Source organism: Perca flavescens, chromosome 11 (assembly GCF_004354835.1).
Source record: "Perca flavescens isolate YP-PL-M2 chromosome 11, PFLA_1.0, whole genome shotgun sequence".
Taxonomy (NCBI): Eukaryota; Metazoa; Chordata; class Actinopteri; order Perciformes; family Percidae; genus Perca; species Perca flavescens.
The window spans coordinates 9,134,765-9,152,502 of NC_041341.1; the positions used below are offsets into that span (position 1 = coordinate 9,134,765).

Below are 17,738 nucleotides of genomic sequence, written 5' to 3' on the forward strand. Positions count from 1 at the left end.
GTCATCGAAGATTTCCCAACATCTGAAAAAAGGTTCCCTAGGCGTGTGTAGCCCTTTTTTTATATATATAACAGTGCCTGGCTTGTAATATCACTGTGTTGTTAAATGTGTTTTGAACTGAAATACGTGCATGATGGTATCTGATTAGTTGACAGAACTGAAAATCAGGCTTTGTCTTGATGGCCGGCAGCAGCACTCTGCTTGGTGTTGAGTCAGAGCCTTATCAAAACCACAGAGTGCAAAAGCTGAGCTCTGGTCTCCAGTAACGCAGCCTGGCAGGCAACTCTCCATTGATTGAGAGAGCAGAGTGCCTTTGAATGCTATGAAAGAGCTTTTAGTGTGCTCATGGGAGGTGCCCTGCCCTTTGTGTGTGTGTGTGTGTGTGTGTGTGTGTGTGTGTGTGCGCGCGTGCGTGCGTGCATGCGTGAGTATAGAGTATAGTAGCTGCCAGCACCAATAACAGATGTTTGTTATTTATTAACTTTACTCTTCACTGCTCTCGGTTATGAAATTTGGTACAAACATTCATGTTCCCCACAGGATGAATTTGTATATCTTCAGGTAATCCCCTGTATTTTCATCTAGCGCCACCATGAGGTCAACATCCTAACTTTGGTTTATGACCAAACTAATGCAACCTGATAGCCTGACGTGGTCATACTCAGATTCTAGTTCCCGACCTCGAATTTTGTGGGCGGGGCTAAGTTTGGCTGGCATCCAGGCTAGCAACCTGATCTCTCAGAACTCAAAATCTGTGGCAGTTTCACGGAATCGCCGAAGAAGAATTCCGTGAAATCAACGCGGCCCCTTAAGTTAAGGAAAAGGTCGTTGGTGGGCTTACGTTTCCATGACAACAACGGGACGGTTGGGTTCAGGAAAAGAAGAACGGGACGGTTGGGTTTAGGAAACGTGACACGCGGGACACGATCCCTGGTCTCCTGGGTGAAAGTCCTGTGTTGTTTGACCCATCCACCCCCCCAACCAACCTCCCTATGCAGATTTTCGAGCTTCCATACTACTCGCTACCGTAGTCGCTCTTAGTGCTACGTCATCTTCTCATTGACTTTACATTGGCATTGTTTTCCGTGGTGGCCACGAGGAATTTTCACACATTCCGTGTGGCCACCACCACGTAATGCGGTGTTAACAGTTTGTGATCATTTCACGGGATTCTGTGAGACCAGCCATCAGCTACAGCTGTACTTTGGGTTTAGTGCTCATTAGCAAATGTTTAGATGCTAACACGCTGAACTGATATGGTGAACCTGGTAAACATCACCACGTTAGCATTGTCATTGTGAGCGTGTCAACATGCTGGTGTTAGCATGTGGCTCAAAGTCCTGCCGTTCCCTCAGTACAGCTCTCACAGAACCATTAGCATAGCTGTAGACTTGTCTTTTTCAAACAAGGGGGACAAAAAATATGAATACAGATTTTTACTGTGGAAAAGGCTAGCAAGCAAACCTTGGGTTTAAAAAAAGCTTGTAAGTGGACTTTAGTGAGGATCTTGGGACAGTGATGCATTGCTTCATCTGAATCTATTTATTATATATATATATATATATATATATATATATATATATATATATATATATATATATATTTTTATAAGAGGACTATGGGCTTCTTTTGAAGAATGTCCACAGCTAATATATGAATATTCATATTTCAATATTTACAATAATATGCATTTCTACTGTACTCACTCAGGCACTGCTCAATAAATGAAAAGGAGAACGGAACCCAGACAAACTTGTTTAGAAGTGTCATAAACCGTGGATTAAGGACATCACATGCTTGGATTTCTGCCAGTGAAACTAACACGATCCACTGAATTTTTGTTAATTTGTCATGTTCTAGGCCACCCATACACAACCAATACAAAAAGAACCTCACTGAAGTCCCCTTACTAGCTTTTCAACTCAAGATTTGCTTACTAGCCTTTTCCAGATTAAATGGATTTGCCATAATTCATATTTTTTGTTGCCATGCTAACTGTTCTGTGAGAGCTATACTAAGGGAACAGCAGTACTTTGAGCTACATGCCAACACCAGCATGTTGACATGCTCACCAAAGTTAGGATGTTGACCTCATGGTGGCGCTAGATGAAAATTCAGGGGATTACCTGAAGATCTACAAATCCATCCTGTGGGGAACATGAAGGTTTGTACCAAATTTCATGGCAATGCATTACTTTTTTTCACTCAAAACCACAAGTGTCAACCTCATAGAAGAGGAAAAGTCAGTGCTTCATCCTCCGGGGGCCATAAAAGTCTGTACAAATTTTCACGGCAATCAATCCAATAATTTTTTCGATATTTCAGTCTGGGCCAAAGTGGTGGACCAACGACCGTCATTGCCATCGATAGAGCCACGCTGCATTCATCCACAGTCAAGATTAAGCCATGAGTCCAATATTATAATCTTGATCCATTTAACTGGAGCAAGTGAGGCTAAGGAAATTAGATCCATTACCTGGGAAATGCTCCATCACCAGTACAGAAAGCCTCCTCCTTGACCTGCCAAAGGCTAACAGTAAGGTATGAATATATTATACACGTTGGAGGAAAGATTTAAGATGCCGCACATATGAAACAAACAAGGCTGCATCATAAACATCACACTAAATCAATACATACACTATTACAGAGCGCTTGATGCATGGCCCTAGGCTTGAGCAGGGAGAAAAGTGGACATACCAAATGGGTAGTCCTTCAACATACATAATACCACATGAGCACGAGCTGTTTCCAAGTAAATTATTGATCCACATATAGGACAAGGCAGCTGAAGCATAATGTAGTTTCAACTCTGAATCTTCAGACCATGACAGGCACTCAGTGTGTGAAGCCAATCCATCAACTGCAGTTTGAGAAAGCGAACAACTCCGTTCTGGCGTCGACTATTGAGAAATATGGGTCATGCTGCCGGGAGGGGAACAGGACAAATCTTTCACATTATTTGGCGAACATGCTGTGTTCGCACAATGCTAATTACCATGGTGAGAATGAAAACTCTGTTACATAACTGATTTCTTGCAAACACACACACACACACACACACACACACACACACACACACACACACACACACACACACACACACACACACACACACACACACACACACACACACACACACACACACACACACACACACACACACACACCACCCACAAGTCAGTATTCATTTCAGATTGTCATAAGAGCGCATATTTATTTTATATTAACCATGGCTGCCCTCTAGTGGACGGGCACCTGTCCTGCTAGAACATGAGTAGGGTATCTTGCATGTACAACAAGGCAGTAATAGACTTACACAGCACAATTTAGCCTCCAAAATATAATGTAAGAACATAGGTTGAGTGTTTTTACAGGGTTCAATGATGTTCTTTAGCAACTAAGAAACTAAGAAATGTTTTTGGTCAAGAGGAACCTGAGATCATGAAGTGAAGTGTGACAAATGTCTTGACAACTGGCCAACTCCATTTGCTGAGGAACATTGTGTGATATGATAGAAAGATCCAAAACAGCTACTAAATGTTGAGATTGCTTTGCTGTTTCCAGGGTTAAAATAACTTAAAGGACAAATCCAGAGCAGAATTAACCTAGGGGTTAATTACTACAGGCCAAAAGTTTGGACAAATTTTCTCATTCAATGTGTTTCTTTATTTTCATGACTATTTACATTGTAGATTCTCACTGAAGGCATCAAAACTATGAATGAACACATATGGAATTACGTACTTAACAAAAAAGTGTGAAATAACTGAAAACATGTCTTATATTTTAGATTCTTCAAAGTAGCCACCCTTTGCTTTTTTTGATAACTCTGCAAACCCTTGGTGTTCTCTCAATGAGCTTCATGAGGTAGTCACCTGAAATGGTTTTCACTTCACAGGTGTGCTTTGTCAGGGTTAATTAGTGGAATTTTTTCCCTTATTAATAAAAAATGGATTATTAGCGCATGGCATATTACCTGACTCTATGTTACCTGTACTGTTAGTGCCAGTTATTAAGGACAAAACCTGTAAGGTATCTAGCATAGAAAAACTACAGGCCAATTGCTCTGGCGAGTATACTCTCTAAAGTATTAGAACAAATTCTATTTGATTGACTACAAGAATATATAACAACCACTGACAATCAATTTGGTTTTAAAAATTGCATACTTCAGGTGTTCAGCTGTTATTTGGTCAAGACCACACGCTTTGTTCACTGCCAATTTCTCAATAGCATGGCATACTTCATCAGGTCTAATAACCACGCCATCATTATTAATGACATCATCAACATGATATTCAGCACTCTCAACACAGTTAAGAATATCTCTAAAATGTTTCCCCCACAGCTCCGCAACATTTTCATCCCCAGAGATCCCATCAATACTGGATGACAAAGGCATCTTGCTATTATTGATAACCTTTACTTCCTTCCAGAAATCATACAAATTATTCTGCTGAAACTTTCTGGCCATAGAATTTGCCCTCATCATCTGCTCATTACTTTTGATAAACCGTACAGCATATTTAAACCTGGCATTTGCCTTTTTCTTATGTTCAAACTCTGGGCCATACTTAGCTTTTCCAGATGATACCCAACTCCAAAAAGCTTCCTTAGCATCCACATGAAGTTCAGACACATATTTGTTCCATCCAGGTCTAATATTAAGCTTCCTTTTGTCCTGGATGAATAATTTACTGACATTAATTAAACAGTTCACAATGTTGTCATACATGATAACTATTTGACTATGATGTATACTTTTAACTCAATTCAAATAATAAAAACCTAGTTAACACTAGAATAGTTGGCTATAGCCTCTGCAAAAATAGAAACAGACTTTTGCTTTAAATGCATATGATGCATGACATCTAAAAGAATTTGAACCATATACAAAAAAATCTTAAGTAACATTATTAGATACTACAGCAGTAATCTGAGTACTTTGAGGTGTGGTTTTATTCGAGATACAGTGGGGGCAATTGTAACACTGACATTTTTGCATTACATTTAATATTAGTCTTGTCCTTATAAATCACTTGTATTAATTAGTGCACATATGTATGTTTGTTATATCAAAAGATGACTAGTGTATTTCAAGTAGTCTGTGAATTATGAAGGAAAATGTAACTTTTTATTTTATTTATTTACAAAATGTAATCTATTACTCTCCCCTACATGTTAAATGTTTAAACACAAGAAGCTGTACAATAAATATGCCTGAATAAAATAGTCTTAAATTGGAGACATTTTTATTTAAATTAGGCTTTTTTAAAGTCAGCTTTTGAAGGAATGAGGGAAGCGAGGTTTGTTGTTTACTGTTACTAAAACATGTGACCGTCAGAATGTTTCCAACCGCCATTAAAATAACAAGGACAAGAGCTCAACTGCTAGCGGTTAACTGTTGCGCCACCGCCTGGCGGGAGATGTGAGGTAGGTTACCATTTCCCCCCAAATTATTTTGTATCTCTTGTGGTAGCTAGCTATTAACTGTCTATGATCTAGCTAGCTAATCACGGAGATGGTTATGAGTTTGATTACCAAGCTTTTGAGATATCTCTCTTGCTCTGGAAAAATATAACGTTAAAACCGAATAATGTTGGAACTACTTTCACTAAAGAAATAGTTCCTAACAGTTCAGATCTGATGATAGTTCAGGTGTTACTGCTGCTCTTTCAAATGTAATTTTACAGTTTTGTATTACTACAAATGGTGGGCCTTATCATTTGTTCAGGGGGGTCATTTGTTTGGCTATTCACATACCAGGGCTGAACAGAGCCACACACCACACGGTAGGTACCAATTAACTTAATTGGCGGATTAATCTGGTGCAGACCATAGACTGTAAATATTGTGCAGACCTAGCTAGCTAACGCCACCATCTCCAAACCGGCAACGTAATCGCGACTAAAGCCTGCTGAAGCGCGCTAACGTTATTTGGTTGTTAATATTTTCTTAATTTTTTGTAAAGACGGTGAAAATGGAGCAGGTAACACGACTTATTTGTAAGAAGACGTCGGCGTTTTCCTAGCTAACGTTAGTCAACCGTTTCGTCGACCTCAACGACTCCTCATTGTAATTTTGGACGCTTATTTCGGACACTCAACCCATGGCTGTTTATCAGAAAGTGTGGCCTGCCTTTCCAATCACGTTACCCTACGAGGTGTCCGCTCCTAGCTCGTCATACGTGGCTCGTGAGTATGCGGGCGTGGTGGTGCCGTCACACCTGATACCCTGTTATTACAACATGGCCATTGAAAAGCCAAGTCAAAGTAAGTTACGTCCCTAACTGTATACATCCCTAAAGTGTGTTATTAAAAGATGTTAATATGTAGCCATGCGATCTAAGAATGGTAACTGTACCCACCATGGCATGCTAGCTTATTGGTAAGGTGGCTAAATAATACTCAAAAAAGTTGGGCTAACGACGTTACATTTTGGAAAAGGGGAAAACTAGCATGGTCATTTTCAAAGGCGTCTCTTGGCTTCTTACCTAAAGATATCTAAATAAAAATGAGTTGTATTGGTACCCACGAGTCTCCTATTTACAGACTTGCCCGCTTTATCCCTATCCCATGCAGTTTGGGCAATCACCATGCAGTTTTTTCCTCATCCAGTATACATGTGTAACGTTAATTTTCGCCTATTCCGAAATGCAGTATTTGACTATTTCTGCTTAACGTAACTGGGGTCTTGGAGTTGATTAAATTGGGTATGGCTGAAAAGCTGAGACTCACGTGGATTTATTGAGAGCAATTGTATTGGTCCCCACAGTAGCCATTTCAATTTACTGAGACCATGAAACGTGAGACTTGTTGTCTTAATGTGGTATTTTGGAGGGAGTTTTGGCAATTCTCAAGTGGTAAAAAAAACTCTCAAACTGCTGCAATGACGTATGACTTATGAGACATAAATGAGCAGGAGAATAGCCATGATAAACTAGTATCATAACTTACTAAACCCTTAAACATTTTCAAAATGAATTGTTTATTGCTTATTTGTGACTAGAAAACCATGACAACATTCAAATTAATCCTCCAGTTACTACCATTCAAATGATGTATACCACTTGTGGAATCAACAGTTGACCTGCAGTCACCCCCTAAACATCCCCTGTCCCCCACCCCTACCGCTCTAGAAAAGGGGGCCGAATGCTAAGGGGTTAACGTTGCAAACCGATCCAAGCAATAAATGCCTTTTTATCAGTAGCAAATTTGGACAAGGATGCCATTCATTCATCTAACTGTTTTCTTCATCACCAGAAGAGAAGAGGAAATTCTTGCTGGACAGGTATGCAGATAATTAACTATATCCTCACTCTCGCTCTATGTACTAAAATGACCCTGATTATCAATGAATAACCAAGAGCTGTGCTGTTCTTTATTTTACAGGTCTGTATTTGATTTGGTGGAAGTACATAAATACCTTTCCTTAACTGACCAAAGGCTGCTGGGTTGGTATCTCTCGTTGTTGCCGGAGGACAGAAAGATCATACAAGGTATGCTTGAGTGATTGGCTGCTTTTCTGAGTCCTTATCAGTGTTGGGTGTAACGCGTTACAGTAACGTAACTACTTTTTTCTGGTAAAAAGTAGTGTAACGCGCTACTACTGAAAATTTGGTAAGGAAACGTAGTTCCTTTTTGAATTTGCCGCAACGTCACTTTTCCCAGGGACAGATTTGACGGCGACGCTGCCTTCTCAGCTACGCACTCACAAGCTCCACACGGGACGTGACCGAGGCTGGTAGCACAGCCAAAGCTAACTTTTGAGAGCGTTTTAAGCTTCGTGGCTTTTTGCTGGACAGAGGCTGCATGTGTCTACGACAATGCACGGACCATCGTGGCTGCGCGACCGGTACAAGTCGATACAGACGATACATACACGCCAACGCCGATGACCTGCTGATGTGCATTCAACCCGCGCTGGTCTCGTTCATAATCAATAATCAATCGGCCGTCACTCTGTGAGGAGAGAATCCAGTCTGCAGTGTAGTTCAGACGTTTCACTGATAAACCACAGATTGGCTTTATGGTCAAAGATAGTTTTTGTATGATTAACTTCAGTCTCTGCCAGAGATGCCTGCTTTTAAAAGTAACGAGTAAAGTAAAAAGTTACTTTCCATATGGGGTAACTAAGTAAAGTAATGGATTACTTTTTTAAGAAGTATGAGCAAACTCTACTTTTTAAAAGTAACTTCCCCAACACTGGTCATTATATAGCCTAATTGTAAACCAAATGTTGGTTGATGATGTAGATATTAGGTCATATGGATCAAACAATTAATCTATTAATCATGAACATGCATATTAGATTTATACTGGAGGAAACGAGGAGTCCATTGTTGCAACAACTATCCTGGGATTTGTTTCCTTTTTCTTTTCTCTTCTATACTGGCAATGAAAAAATGAATGCCTGCCTATAGCCATTAATCTTAATAAATCTAAACTTAATCAATGTCTACCTGCCAGTGTCATGCAGACAGGAAATGACGTTTTGGGTATAGGTGGCAGCCTATTTCCACATTTCAAAATTGGGAGGTTATCAGTCAAATTGAATTGTTTTCTTTTCTCCTAGATGAAGGAGGGTTTCACCAGTTCCTGCATCAACATCCCGCCCTAGAACTGACTCGGCATCATGTTTATGTGAAGCGTAAGTCAAGTCTGTTAAAATAATAACCTCTTCTAATAGCGGTGTACTAGGGCTGTCAACGAATATTCTAAATTTGAATATATATTCGAATAGTTTTAAAAAAAAATTTCGAAGGTGAAATTAATATTCGAATAAAAAAAAAAAAAAAAAAAGTGGAAAAAAACGCTTGCGGTAGCAGAGGCTGTCTGGCTGTCTGCTTCGCTAGCGTGCCTGAAAGCCGTTACGTACTGGACGCAGCCCAGCTGGCGCATACAAATGTGACATCATGAGATCGCCGTGACTATTTATACCCGCGCTGGTGCTCGCGACACTAGTTGCAGTCTTCTCCTGAACAGCGGTGGCGCTAATGAGCAAAGGCTACCGACGCCGCCCTTTCTACGGACTAGAAGAAGAAGAAAAAGGTAAACAACGGCAGAACTGGCAGCAGCATTGCCGTCAATGCTCCGATTTGATTCACTGACCTACTTGGTCGGATCAAGCCTTTCATTCACCTTAAAAGAACTCATCTTAACCCGGTAAGTTTACCAGAGAGACCTGCAGTCACTCTGAGAGTCCTGGCATCACGTTGTCGGATGCCAGGACTCTCATTCAGGCTTCCTGTTTCCGCTTTGTCGCGCGCTGCTGAAAAACAAAGAGCCGTGCACGACCCAAGGGGGTAAGCTTCGCTTCAGAACTCGAACCTCCGATGGCGCCATTTTGTTGCTACAAAGGTATCACCTCTTGTTAGCATTCCACTGACCGCCATTTTTTTTTTTTTTTTTTTACGTCACTGGACTGCCAATAACTTTACATCTGAAGCGTTTAAAGACTCTATTTGTCCGTTGTTTATTTCTAAAGAAACCCGACAATGTATAAAAGGCTCCATTACCTTGTACCTCACGTTATGGCTCCGTAGCAGATGTTTTTGTAAAACTAGGCTAACGATTGTGTCATAACCAAGCGACTTACTGTCACACAGTAGAGGAATTACCGCATAGTACAGGAGAAGCTTGCAGGCAGTTTCGACTTACATGAGCTGTTTAGGTTTAATTCCGAATGTTAACTAGCATGTTAGTTAGCAATTATTAGCCTGTGCTTATGTTATCTCCTTACATATACCTACACTCTCCGTCTCTGTAAGATTGGGAATGATTGAGATTTCTCTTGGCACAGCTACCAGAAGACTTCACACTTTCAGACACGTTGCTCACGTCACATCTACGTTGTCTCTGTCAGTTGGAGGCTGCTCAGTAAAGCAAGAGATCACCGGAAAAGTGCTTCTAATAGCCTTCACTGGTCTCCGTCCAGAGCAACGGGGTCTATTGGTCCATTATATATATGTCAATGGCGCGACCTCGGCTCGGCCGAATATTGCATCATTTTGACGTCACAATGTCGCGCGCCACCTTGGATGCATGCACAACCAGATGTTCGAATAGGTCGAATATTCGGTGTTATTTTAGAGGGAATATTCGAACGTCATTTTTGAGCAATTTTGACAGCCCTACGGTGTACAGATTAAATACATTTTGTTATTCCCAATGCAGATAACTTTGCAAGTGACCAATCTGCCCGGCCAACCGTGACATCCAACAGGCCTGTGCATGTCTCACAGTAAATGCAGTGAATTTGGAACACATTACATCAAATTATTCAAGTTTTTCTCATTTTACAGTGACTTATTGTTTAAATTTTGTTGTCTTTGTTTTGTTTTTTAGATCTAGAGCCTCAGCAGCAACGCAGTGCAGATTTGGTAATTTGTGAATCTCATACGCTGGCAGTGATGCTCTTGATATATTTTCTTTAGGTGCTAATTATAAATTTAATTAAAAAAAACAAAAACTTCTGAGATTCTCAAAACGTATTCAGATTATTTACACAAGTCTGTCGCTGGTGTTGACAGCTGAACATGTACTGTAGCAGAGGTTATATACCTACTTCATAAAACCCCTTTTTAAATCACAACACATCACACAGAAGCTTTCTATGGAAAGCTGCTAGCTTTCTCCCACATATCCAACCCCTGCCTTTTAATTAACCCAGCATCAATTTGTAACGGTGAGTAAAATGCAGTAAAATTGGAATAAACTATTTTCACAAATATTTCTGTAGAGCCAGTTTTCCAGACTGTGATTGAGCCATGTAATGGACTGTAACAGAAATATGTAACAATTCTACAACTTCAGCCCAGTCGATAAATCATTTAGTCTTCTTGACATTGTACTGCCTGGATTCATAACCTAAATGTAGAAGTCATCAACAAACATTTTTGTCTCGCACTAGGCATAATCCTTGGTCTGGGAAACGGTCCCTGTTTATCTTATTAGACGTTTTACAGGCAGCAATTACATTACACATGAAACTGGAAAAGTTTCAATTTACAGTTCTGTTTGTTGGCTCGTTCTCTTGCAAGACATGTCCTATGGTCATCAAAACTTGAAGATTCTTTCCAATGATGTAAGGGAGACCTTGACCCTGCTTGGCTGTAGAAACAGTGGGCACGGCTCCCTAAAACATCCACATGAGGAAATCTGCAGCACCACACGGCTTGTTCACCAGCAAGACCGCATCCCAACAGCCTTCAGCAACCCCACCATGCAGGACCCAAACCACCAGAAGGTGCACAATGATTTCTCTACGTATTAAACAGTTAAAGTTATAATGTTGGTGTAGTCCCTTCGGTTTCTAAGTTGTGAATGCAGAATTCATTTTTGTTTTTTTGTTTTTTGTTTTTTTTTTTTGCAAAAAAATGACTGCACAATTTCTTTGAAGGGCCAGTCAAGGCTGATGTCGAGCAGCGCAGCAGCTCTTGCAAACTGCTCTCTGGACATGGACCTGGAAAGATGCAGCAAGGGCAGAAAGCCTGAGCTCAGCAGCCAGACTGCAATGACACAAGGCCAGAGTGCTGACTTCACATATGAAGTCAGTCCATTACAGTGAGTACACATCTTATGGCTGACACAACATGTCATTTGTTCATTTCTTGCAGCAACCATGCCCATCTAAGCTCTTTTGAATTTACATTTTTGCATATACATATTTGGAAATTACTAAATTAGAATTTATCAATTTGACAACAATAGTCTAAAACTCTAGAGCAACTAGGGCAAACTTCTCGTCACTCAGGGGTGTCCATTTTGTAGTTAAATGGCTTGTAGTTAATTAAGGGCTTATTACAAATAAACTTGGATGTCTGTCTTATTCCCGGTCTGTAAAATAAAGTAAGTGTATTTTTTTTAATAAAACCATTTTAAAATGTACTGTTCTGTGTTTCATCTTAGCAGGCAATAGGAATCCTTATTGACATGCGCAACATTGTTTATTACAGGTCAGAATGGACAAATATCGAGTCTCCTGAGTACTACAGCTTTGACCGTATCCAAATGGATGATGCAGAGTACGGTGACGGGAGCATTATCCAGGCAGTTGAGCAGGAACAGGTCATCCCTCTTCTGGACCCAGTTGAGGAAAAGGAAGGGGTTCAGGGTCAGGAGGTCGATGGTAATGAGTACAATGTAGATGATGACGATGCTATCTTTAGCTTTGGAGATCAGAGTGACAACTTTCATAGCATCATGGAGAATGATAAGAGCATACTTGCCTGTCTGACCAGCGAAGATGTAAAAGCACACAATAATGGGGTTCAGTCGGGTCCACTCACCACCGATAGTAAAGCACTGGCAGCCAGCAGGGAGACCTTGAATTTTGACCAGTCTGTCGTCAAGAAAAACACAGCAGAAAAGCACACCTCCACTATGCCCTGCGCTACTACCTGTGACGTGATGGTTGGCACTGAGCTGGCAGTGGGCATGTCGGAGGCCACCCAAACTGAGAATCCAAAAACGGCTGACAAGCATGTCGTCACCGAGGTCCACATGACAGATCTGGACTATCTTGCTGAGGTAAGGTTGAATCCAAAGACCGGTCATTACGATAGCTCCAGCAGAACATTACACCACCTCCCCTTGTTTTTTATTCAGGAATTTCTCAAACTCAAGATGGCTCAAGAGGAACTGAGAAAGGAAAAAGATAAAAAGAAAAGGTAATGCATCAGATAGACATAGTTGTATATTAAACTTGGCCCTAAGGGATGTCTTCCACAGTAGGACTAATATCTGTAATTGTATCTTTTTATCTTCTCCAGTTTGGCTTGTAAAGTAAGAAAGGAATGTGACTGTATCCAGCGTGCTCAGCAGGCGGAGGTGGCCCTTCTGGCCCTGCAGTACAGCATGTGCAGACAGCACTGCTGGAGACTCTACTATACCTCTGCTGAGGGAGGACAGGCCACACCAGTGTAAGGAGATGTTGATCAGTATTGATCAGAATTTACCTTTGCTCTTCCACGGAGACAGTTGTAGCGTGTCAAACTCTAACGCAGGGGTCAGCACATCTTAACCCATGGCACACTAGCAATACGTGTGCACAAGAGTTATTTGGAAATGTTCCAATCCACAGCCATTGGCAGTTATTTACCATAGTTTAATTGACTTTTTTTTTTTTTTCATCCGCATTCTGCAAAGACCTGCCCGACTCTGCCTCTGATTGGCTCATTGCGTTCTTCACAGAATGCGGTGTGAAGGGAAAAAAATACCACTGCCTGAGCATGCTCGGTAGATGATGGCAGGCTCAATGCGGATGTGGCACACACTTATTAACAAGAACATTTTTAAAATGGCACTCCATATTAAGAAGGTTGCGGAGCCCTGCTCTAATGTGATATATTCATCCAGATGGATTTTGTAAAAGAATTTTTGAAAAAAGGGCCAGCTGTTCAGGCCAACTAATACGTATTATTCCCCTCTCTTTAGGCTAAACAACCCTCCTGTAGACATTGCAAGTGTTCTGCAAAAACTGGAGTCTGACTATAATCAGATGAAAGATAAGATCTTGACAGGGGTTCCTCTGGAGCAACTCAAGCCTTTGTCTGTTGATTCTGAGAAGATAACCACAGGTGCAAGTTACATCCCTGCACAGGTAAGCCTACTAACTGGATAGTCTCCAAATAGTTGATTTCATATAGTTTATCCACAGCTCTGATATTAATGCTCTGAGTTTCTGTTGTCCCTGTTCAGATCATTGATGATGTGCTGGGAAATGTTCCATCTTGGTATGTAAGCGCAGACATGCATGTGTGTCTGATGTAATTCAATTTGAGCGGTTTAGCAGACTAGACTCTCTAGATGCTGTAATGTTGTCTTTCTTGATCCCCAAGGAGCCCCCAGGAGCCACAGAAACATGATACATCCGTTGAAGAAAATGGATGTCCCGATGATCAAAGCAGAAATGGCTGCCAGGTATCCTTATACTACACACGGAGACCAAACCCTTGAGCGGCTTGGCATTGCTTTTATTGCCGCTAATTGAACCCAATTTGGCATTTTAGTCCGAATCAGTTTGAACAACTCTGGTGTTTGGCTCATTTCTTTCCCAGCCCAGTCAAAGAAAGGAAAAACAGATTAAGGACGACAGCAAAGCAGTGAGCGCTGTCACTCTTGTCGCCCGGGATAGAGGTGCTATCCATAATGAACACAAGCCGGCAGAAAGGCAGACAAGTAAGCAAAAGCATCCTGCTCACATTTGAGATAATTACCAGGAAAGAAGCTGATTTAAATCAAAGACGTGCCATTCTTTGTGCGTACAGCAGCGGAGTGCAAAGAGCTCAACGCATCCGAGGCGTGGTACGATGCTGAAGAAGACGTGAAGCCTGCAGTAGCTAATCAGACAGGACAGGACCCAACAGTGATCGCAAAAGAGAAGCCCGATGGTAAGTGGTCAGTGAATACAGCTAAAGCACTATAGCTGCACATGTAGCGATTTTTGGATCAACTCCTTAGAGGAGAATTTGTTTTAATTGCAGAATCAGCCGGCACGGAGGTCAAAAGCTCAGTACTCTGTGTTTCCAACCTACCTAGTCATGTGACCGAGGTGAGTTTGTACATTTCTGCTGCCGACTGCTCAGACGTTAACCATCTCAAAGCAGTACTCATGAGACTAGGTGCTGTAATTGTCATATGTAATTCAATATGAATATATGTTGGACATTTTTCAGATTTTGTCATGTTTTGTTTTTTAACCCTAATGCATTGTATAGTACCATTATAGCCAGCAGAGGGCACTACAGGCTTTAACTGAAACCTATGTCTTGCCAGAGTAATGTGATGCAGTGGTTTGAGAAATACCAGGTGTCTGAAGTCAGCTTTCCCGCTTTAAAGAATGATTTGAGGTGAGCGACTGCTCTGCTATCTGAGAAACTCTACTGCAACACACTTGTGAGATTTCATATCGTCCATGTCTTAGATTCATGTGTTGCATCACAAAGTACAAATGTTCCCCAGCCGTAACTGTTACTGTGTTACGTTAATGTCAGTGTACCAACTGCCTGTCTCGTTGGCTGCGTTCCCTAGAGTTGCCATAGTTGTGATAAATGGACTCCAATCTGCCAAGGATGCAGCGAGAGCGCTGCATGGCCGCTGCGTGCAAGGCCATACTTTACACGTGGAGCACGTCCACAAAGCCATCGGTGAGAGCCGGAGCCAGGCCTCAGCCTCCGTCAGTGGATCGGAGTCTTCACACGATGCCGACAAACCACGAACCTCCAAGACTGACTCCAGCAGCACTGAAAGAAAGGTGAGCATATGGGGGAGTAGGGCTGGGCGAAATATCGATATAAAAAATATATCGATATATTTTTAAATGAGATATGGAATTAGACCATATCGCATATATCGATATAGTTCAAATGTGATCCTTGCTCCCATAGATATATACACAGATGTCGCCTTGAGGTTCTAAACATACGTCAAAACCGCCGCCATCTTGGAACAGAGGTCCGAAGCATTCAGATCAACGCTAAAGATGCCGGACTTTTGTACTGCTTAATTATGTTCGATAGAGGAAATGAAAAGAACAAACAGCAATGAATAACATTTAACAGGTGACAATGTGTTTTATGATTATGTATGCCGCCTTCGACCAGCAACCTGAGCTCCGGGCGGCAGCGGGAGGCGGAGAGCTCCGTGGCCGGCCGCAGCGTCTCTTCCCCGGAAAAACACAGCTTTGCCTCGCTGCTGCGCTGGTCCCCGCTGATCCAAATCGGACCAGCCAAAGACAGAGTGGTGATCGGTAGGATCTTACACGTAGTCCAGGACGACCTGTATGTCGATATCGGCGGAAAGTTCCACTAAGTTTGCCGGGCGGCAGGCGGACGGAGAAGAAGCTACAGCGGGGCAGCAGAGACCGCTCTGCGGCTGCAGGATCTGGAGCTCAGTGCCCGTTAAAATGACATGTAACGCATAAATACATACAGAAATAAATAGTGGAGGAATGAGCCTGGACATTTCAGTCTGTTTTAAACTTCACCTTGAAGCAGAAACTCTTAGTTCAGAAGGGTGAAGTTTCCGTTTGACTCAGATCTGTGAACCGATCATAATAAATATTCTTTGTATTAACACATTAATTAGTTTCTTTTTGTTTTGTAGTCGATAGTTCATCTTTTAGTTTACTTAAGTGGAAGCAGTATCAAGTGGAAGAATGGGACTATAAACCTAGGCTTACAGGCATGAGGCATTACATTTTGAACAAAGTAGATTATATTAATATCAAAAGCTTAATTGACCTTTGGAACGAATCACAAATATGGAGCTTTGATTTCAAAAAAGGTACTCCTGTTATACAGTATTTAGGTTTACATTTTATTATTTGAACAGCTGAGCATTTAATCATGAACCAGGTGAAGAAACCGGTTTATTATTTATTTGATTTTGCAACTGTTTCTATGAAACTACTTGTGACATGTCATATTTGATTTTGGCTTTGACTGAACATTTGCTCTCACTTTGCGGAAAGAAATATCGGGATATATATCGTATATCGATATTCAGCCAAAATATATCGGGATATGACTTTAGGTCCATATCGCCCAGCCCTATGGGGGAGGATAAATGTCTAATTAATTGTCTGTAATGTAGAGAAACTGGTGGGTATAAGTAGAACATGTTTGAAAGAAATTGTGGCATCTTGGATTACGTCTCTTGAAATTGCCTACTGTACATTTTGTTGTATTATCAGCAATAGCATTTCTTTAAGTCTGTGTTTGTCACATGCAATGAGCCTTTCATTAGATAAAAGAACAGTCACCAAGTCAGTGAAATAAGTTGTTACATTTTTTATAAATCACTTAATTTTGACCCTGTGGCCTTAGCAATAAACTTTTGTTTATATACACATTCTATTTTATGTATACATTCTTTTCTGACATTTTATAGCGAAAACAATGAAAATAATCATTAGTTACAGCCCTAAAATATAATGGCTCTTGTAGATCGGTACATTCCATTGACATAATCCAGAAAATGTAAACTTTTTTTTTTAATGCTTTGGGATTAATTAATTTCTCTGTCGTCCCTCTAGCTGATAAGTCAGCCGCAGCTTAGCCCCAGCATCAAGCACAGGAAGGTGGTCTCCATCTCCCCCACAGCGAAGGGAACCTGTGTGCCCCAGCGCTATGGCACCATGGGCAGCTTCGATATCCTGATGTCCGAGCTGACGCAGCGCCACCCGGCCGTTGAAAGGCAGAGGATTGTGGATGCTCTGATGCAGCTGAAGGCCAAGCACCAGGGCGTCCTCAGCGGCCTGCCCCTCAGGACCATCCGGGAGATGACGTCCGAGCTTCTGACCACGCCAGCAAGCGATACGGTCGTCAGGAAGCAAAGCTGAGGGCTTTAAAATCTTTGTTCTTCCCAGTGATACAGTATGTTTGAATGGCATTACAAGTCAAATATTTCAAAGGAGAAGGCAGGTATATTAAAAAAAAAAAGGCAATTCATTTAAAAGGAATTACGATTGCCGCATAAGTTGTTAAAATTATTTGTTACAATCTACCATAGTGTGTTTTTCAAAAGTGAATACATTGAAAGTTTGAAGGCTTTACACTGCCTATGCTGCCAGTTATTTGGCAGTTATGTTATTTAGTTTATAATTTCTAAAATGGTGTTTAAGGTTGCATACAGTTGTGTGTGTGTGTATATACAGCAGCGTTGTATTTTGATTTTTCTGTTATTAAAACGCATTGGAAGATCTTCCTCGCTTCAGCCTTGTGCTCAATGTCC

At 41.2% G+C, this 17,738-nt stretch overlaps 1 protein-coding gene across 3 annotated transcripts; it reads left to right on the plus strand.

Moving 5' to 3' along the window:
- Positions 1 to 5,824: 5,824 nt before the first annotated feature.
- Positions 5,825 to 17,708, plus strand: rbm44 (RNA binding motif protein 44). Of its 3 annotated transcripts, none has more exons than XM_028591928.1 (20): positions 5,825 to 6,275; positions 7,266 to 7,293; positions 7,395 to 7,501; positions 8,578 to 8,652; positions 10,179 to 10,245; positions 10,350 to 10,384; positions 11,045 to 11,250; positions 11,380 to 11,567; positions 11,960 to 12,533; positions 12,612 to 12,673; positions 12,776 to 12,925; positions 13,440 to 13,605; positions 13,704 to 13,738; positions 13,844 to 13,925; positions 14,063 to 14,183; positions 14,273 to 14,395; positions 14,489 to 14,556; positions 14,781 to 14,854; positions 15,036 to 15,258; positions 17,041 to 17,708. In XM_028591928.1, the coding sequence occupies exons 1-20, from the start codon at positions 6,113 to 6,115 to the stop codon at positions 17,344 to 17,346; spliced, it is 2,853 nt and encodes a 950-aa protein (XP_028447729.1). In that variant the 5' UTR covers positions 5,825 to 6,112; the 3' UTR covers positions 17,347 to 17,708. The 3 variants fall into 3 exon arrangements, with proteins under 3 accessions (XP_028447729.1, XP_028447730.1, XP_028447731.1); XM_028591929.1 differs by having other exon boundaries at positions 11,404 to 11,567; XM_028591930.1 differs by lacking the exons at positions 10,179 to 10,245; positions 10,350 to 10,384.
- Positions 17,709 to 17,738: the final 30 nt, after the last annotated feature.

Coding starts and splice junctions, on each gene's coding strand:
- rbm44 (XM_028591928.1), top strand. CDS start 6,113: ATGGCTGTTTATCAGAAAGTGTGGCCTGCCTTTCCAATCACGTTACCC. Junction 6,276..7,265: donor CATTGAAAAGCCAAGTCAAA/GTAAGTTACGTC, acceptor CTTCATCACCAG/AAGAGAAGAGGAAATTCTTG. Junction 15,259..17,040: donor CCAGCAGCACTGAAAGAAAG/GTGAGCATATGG, acceptor TCGTCCCTCTAG/CTGATAAGTCAGCCGCAGCT.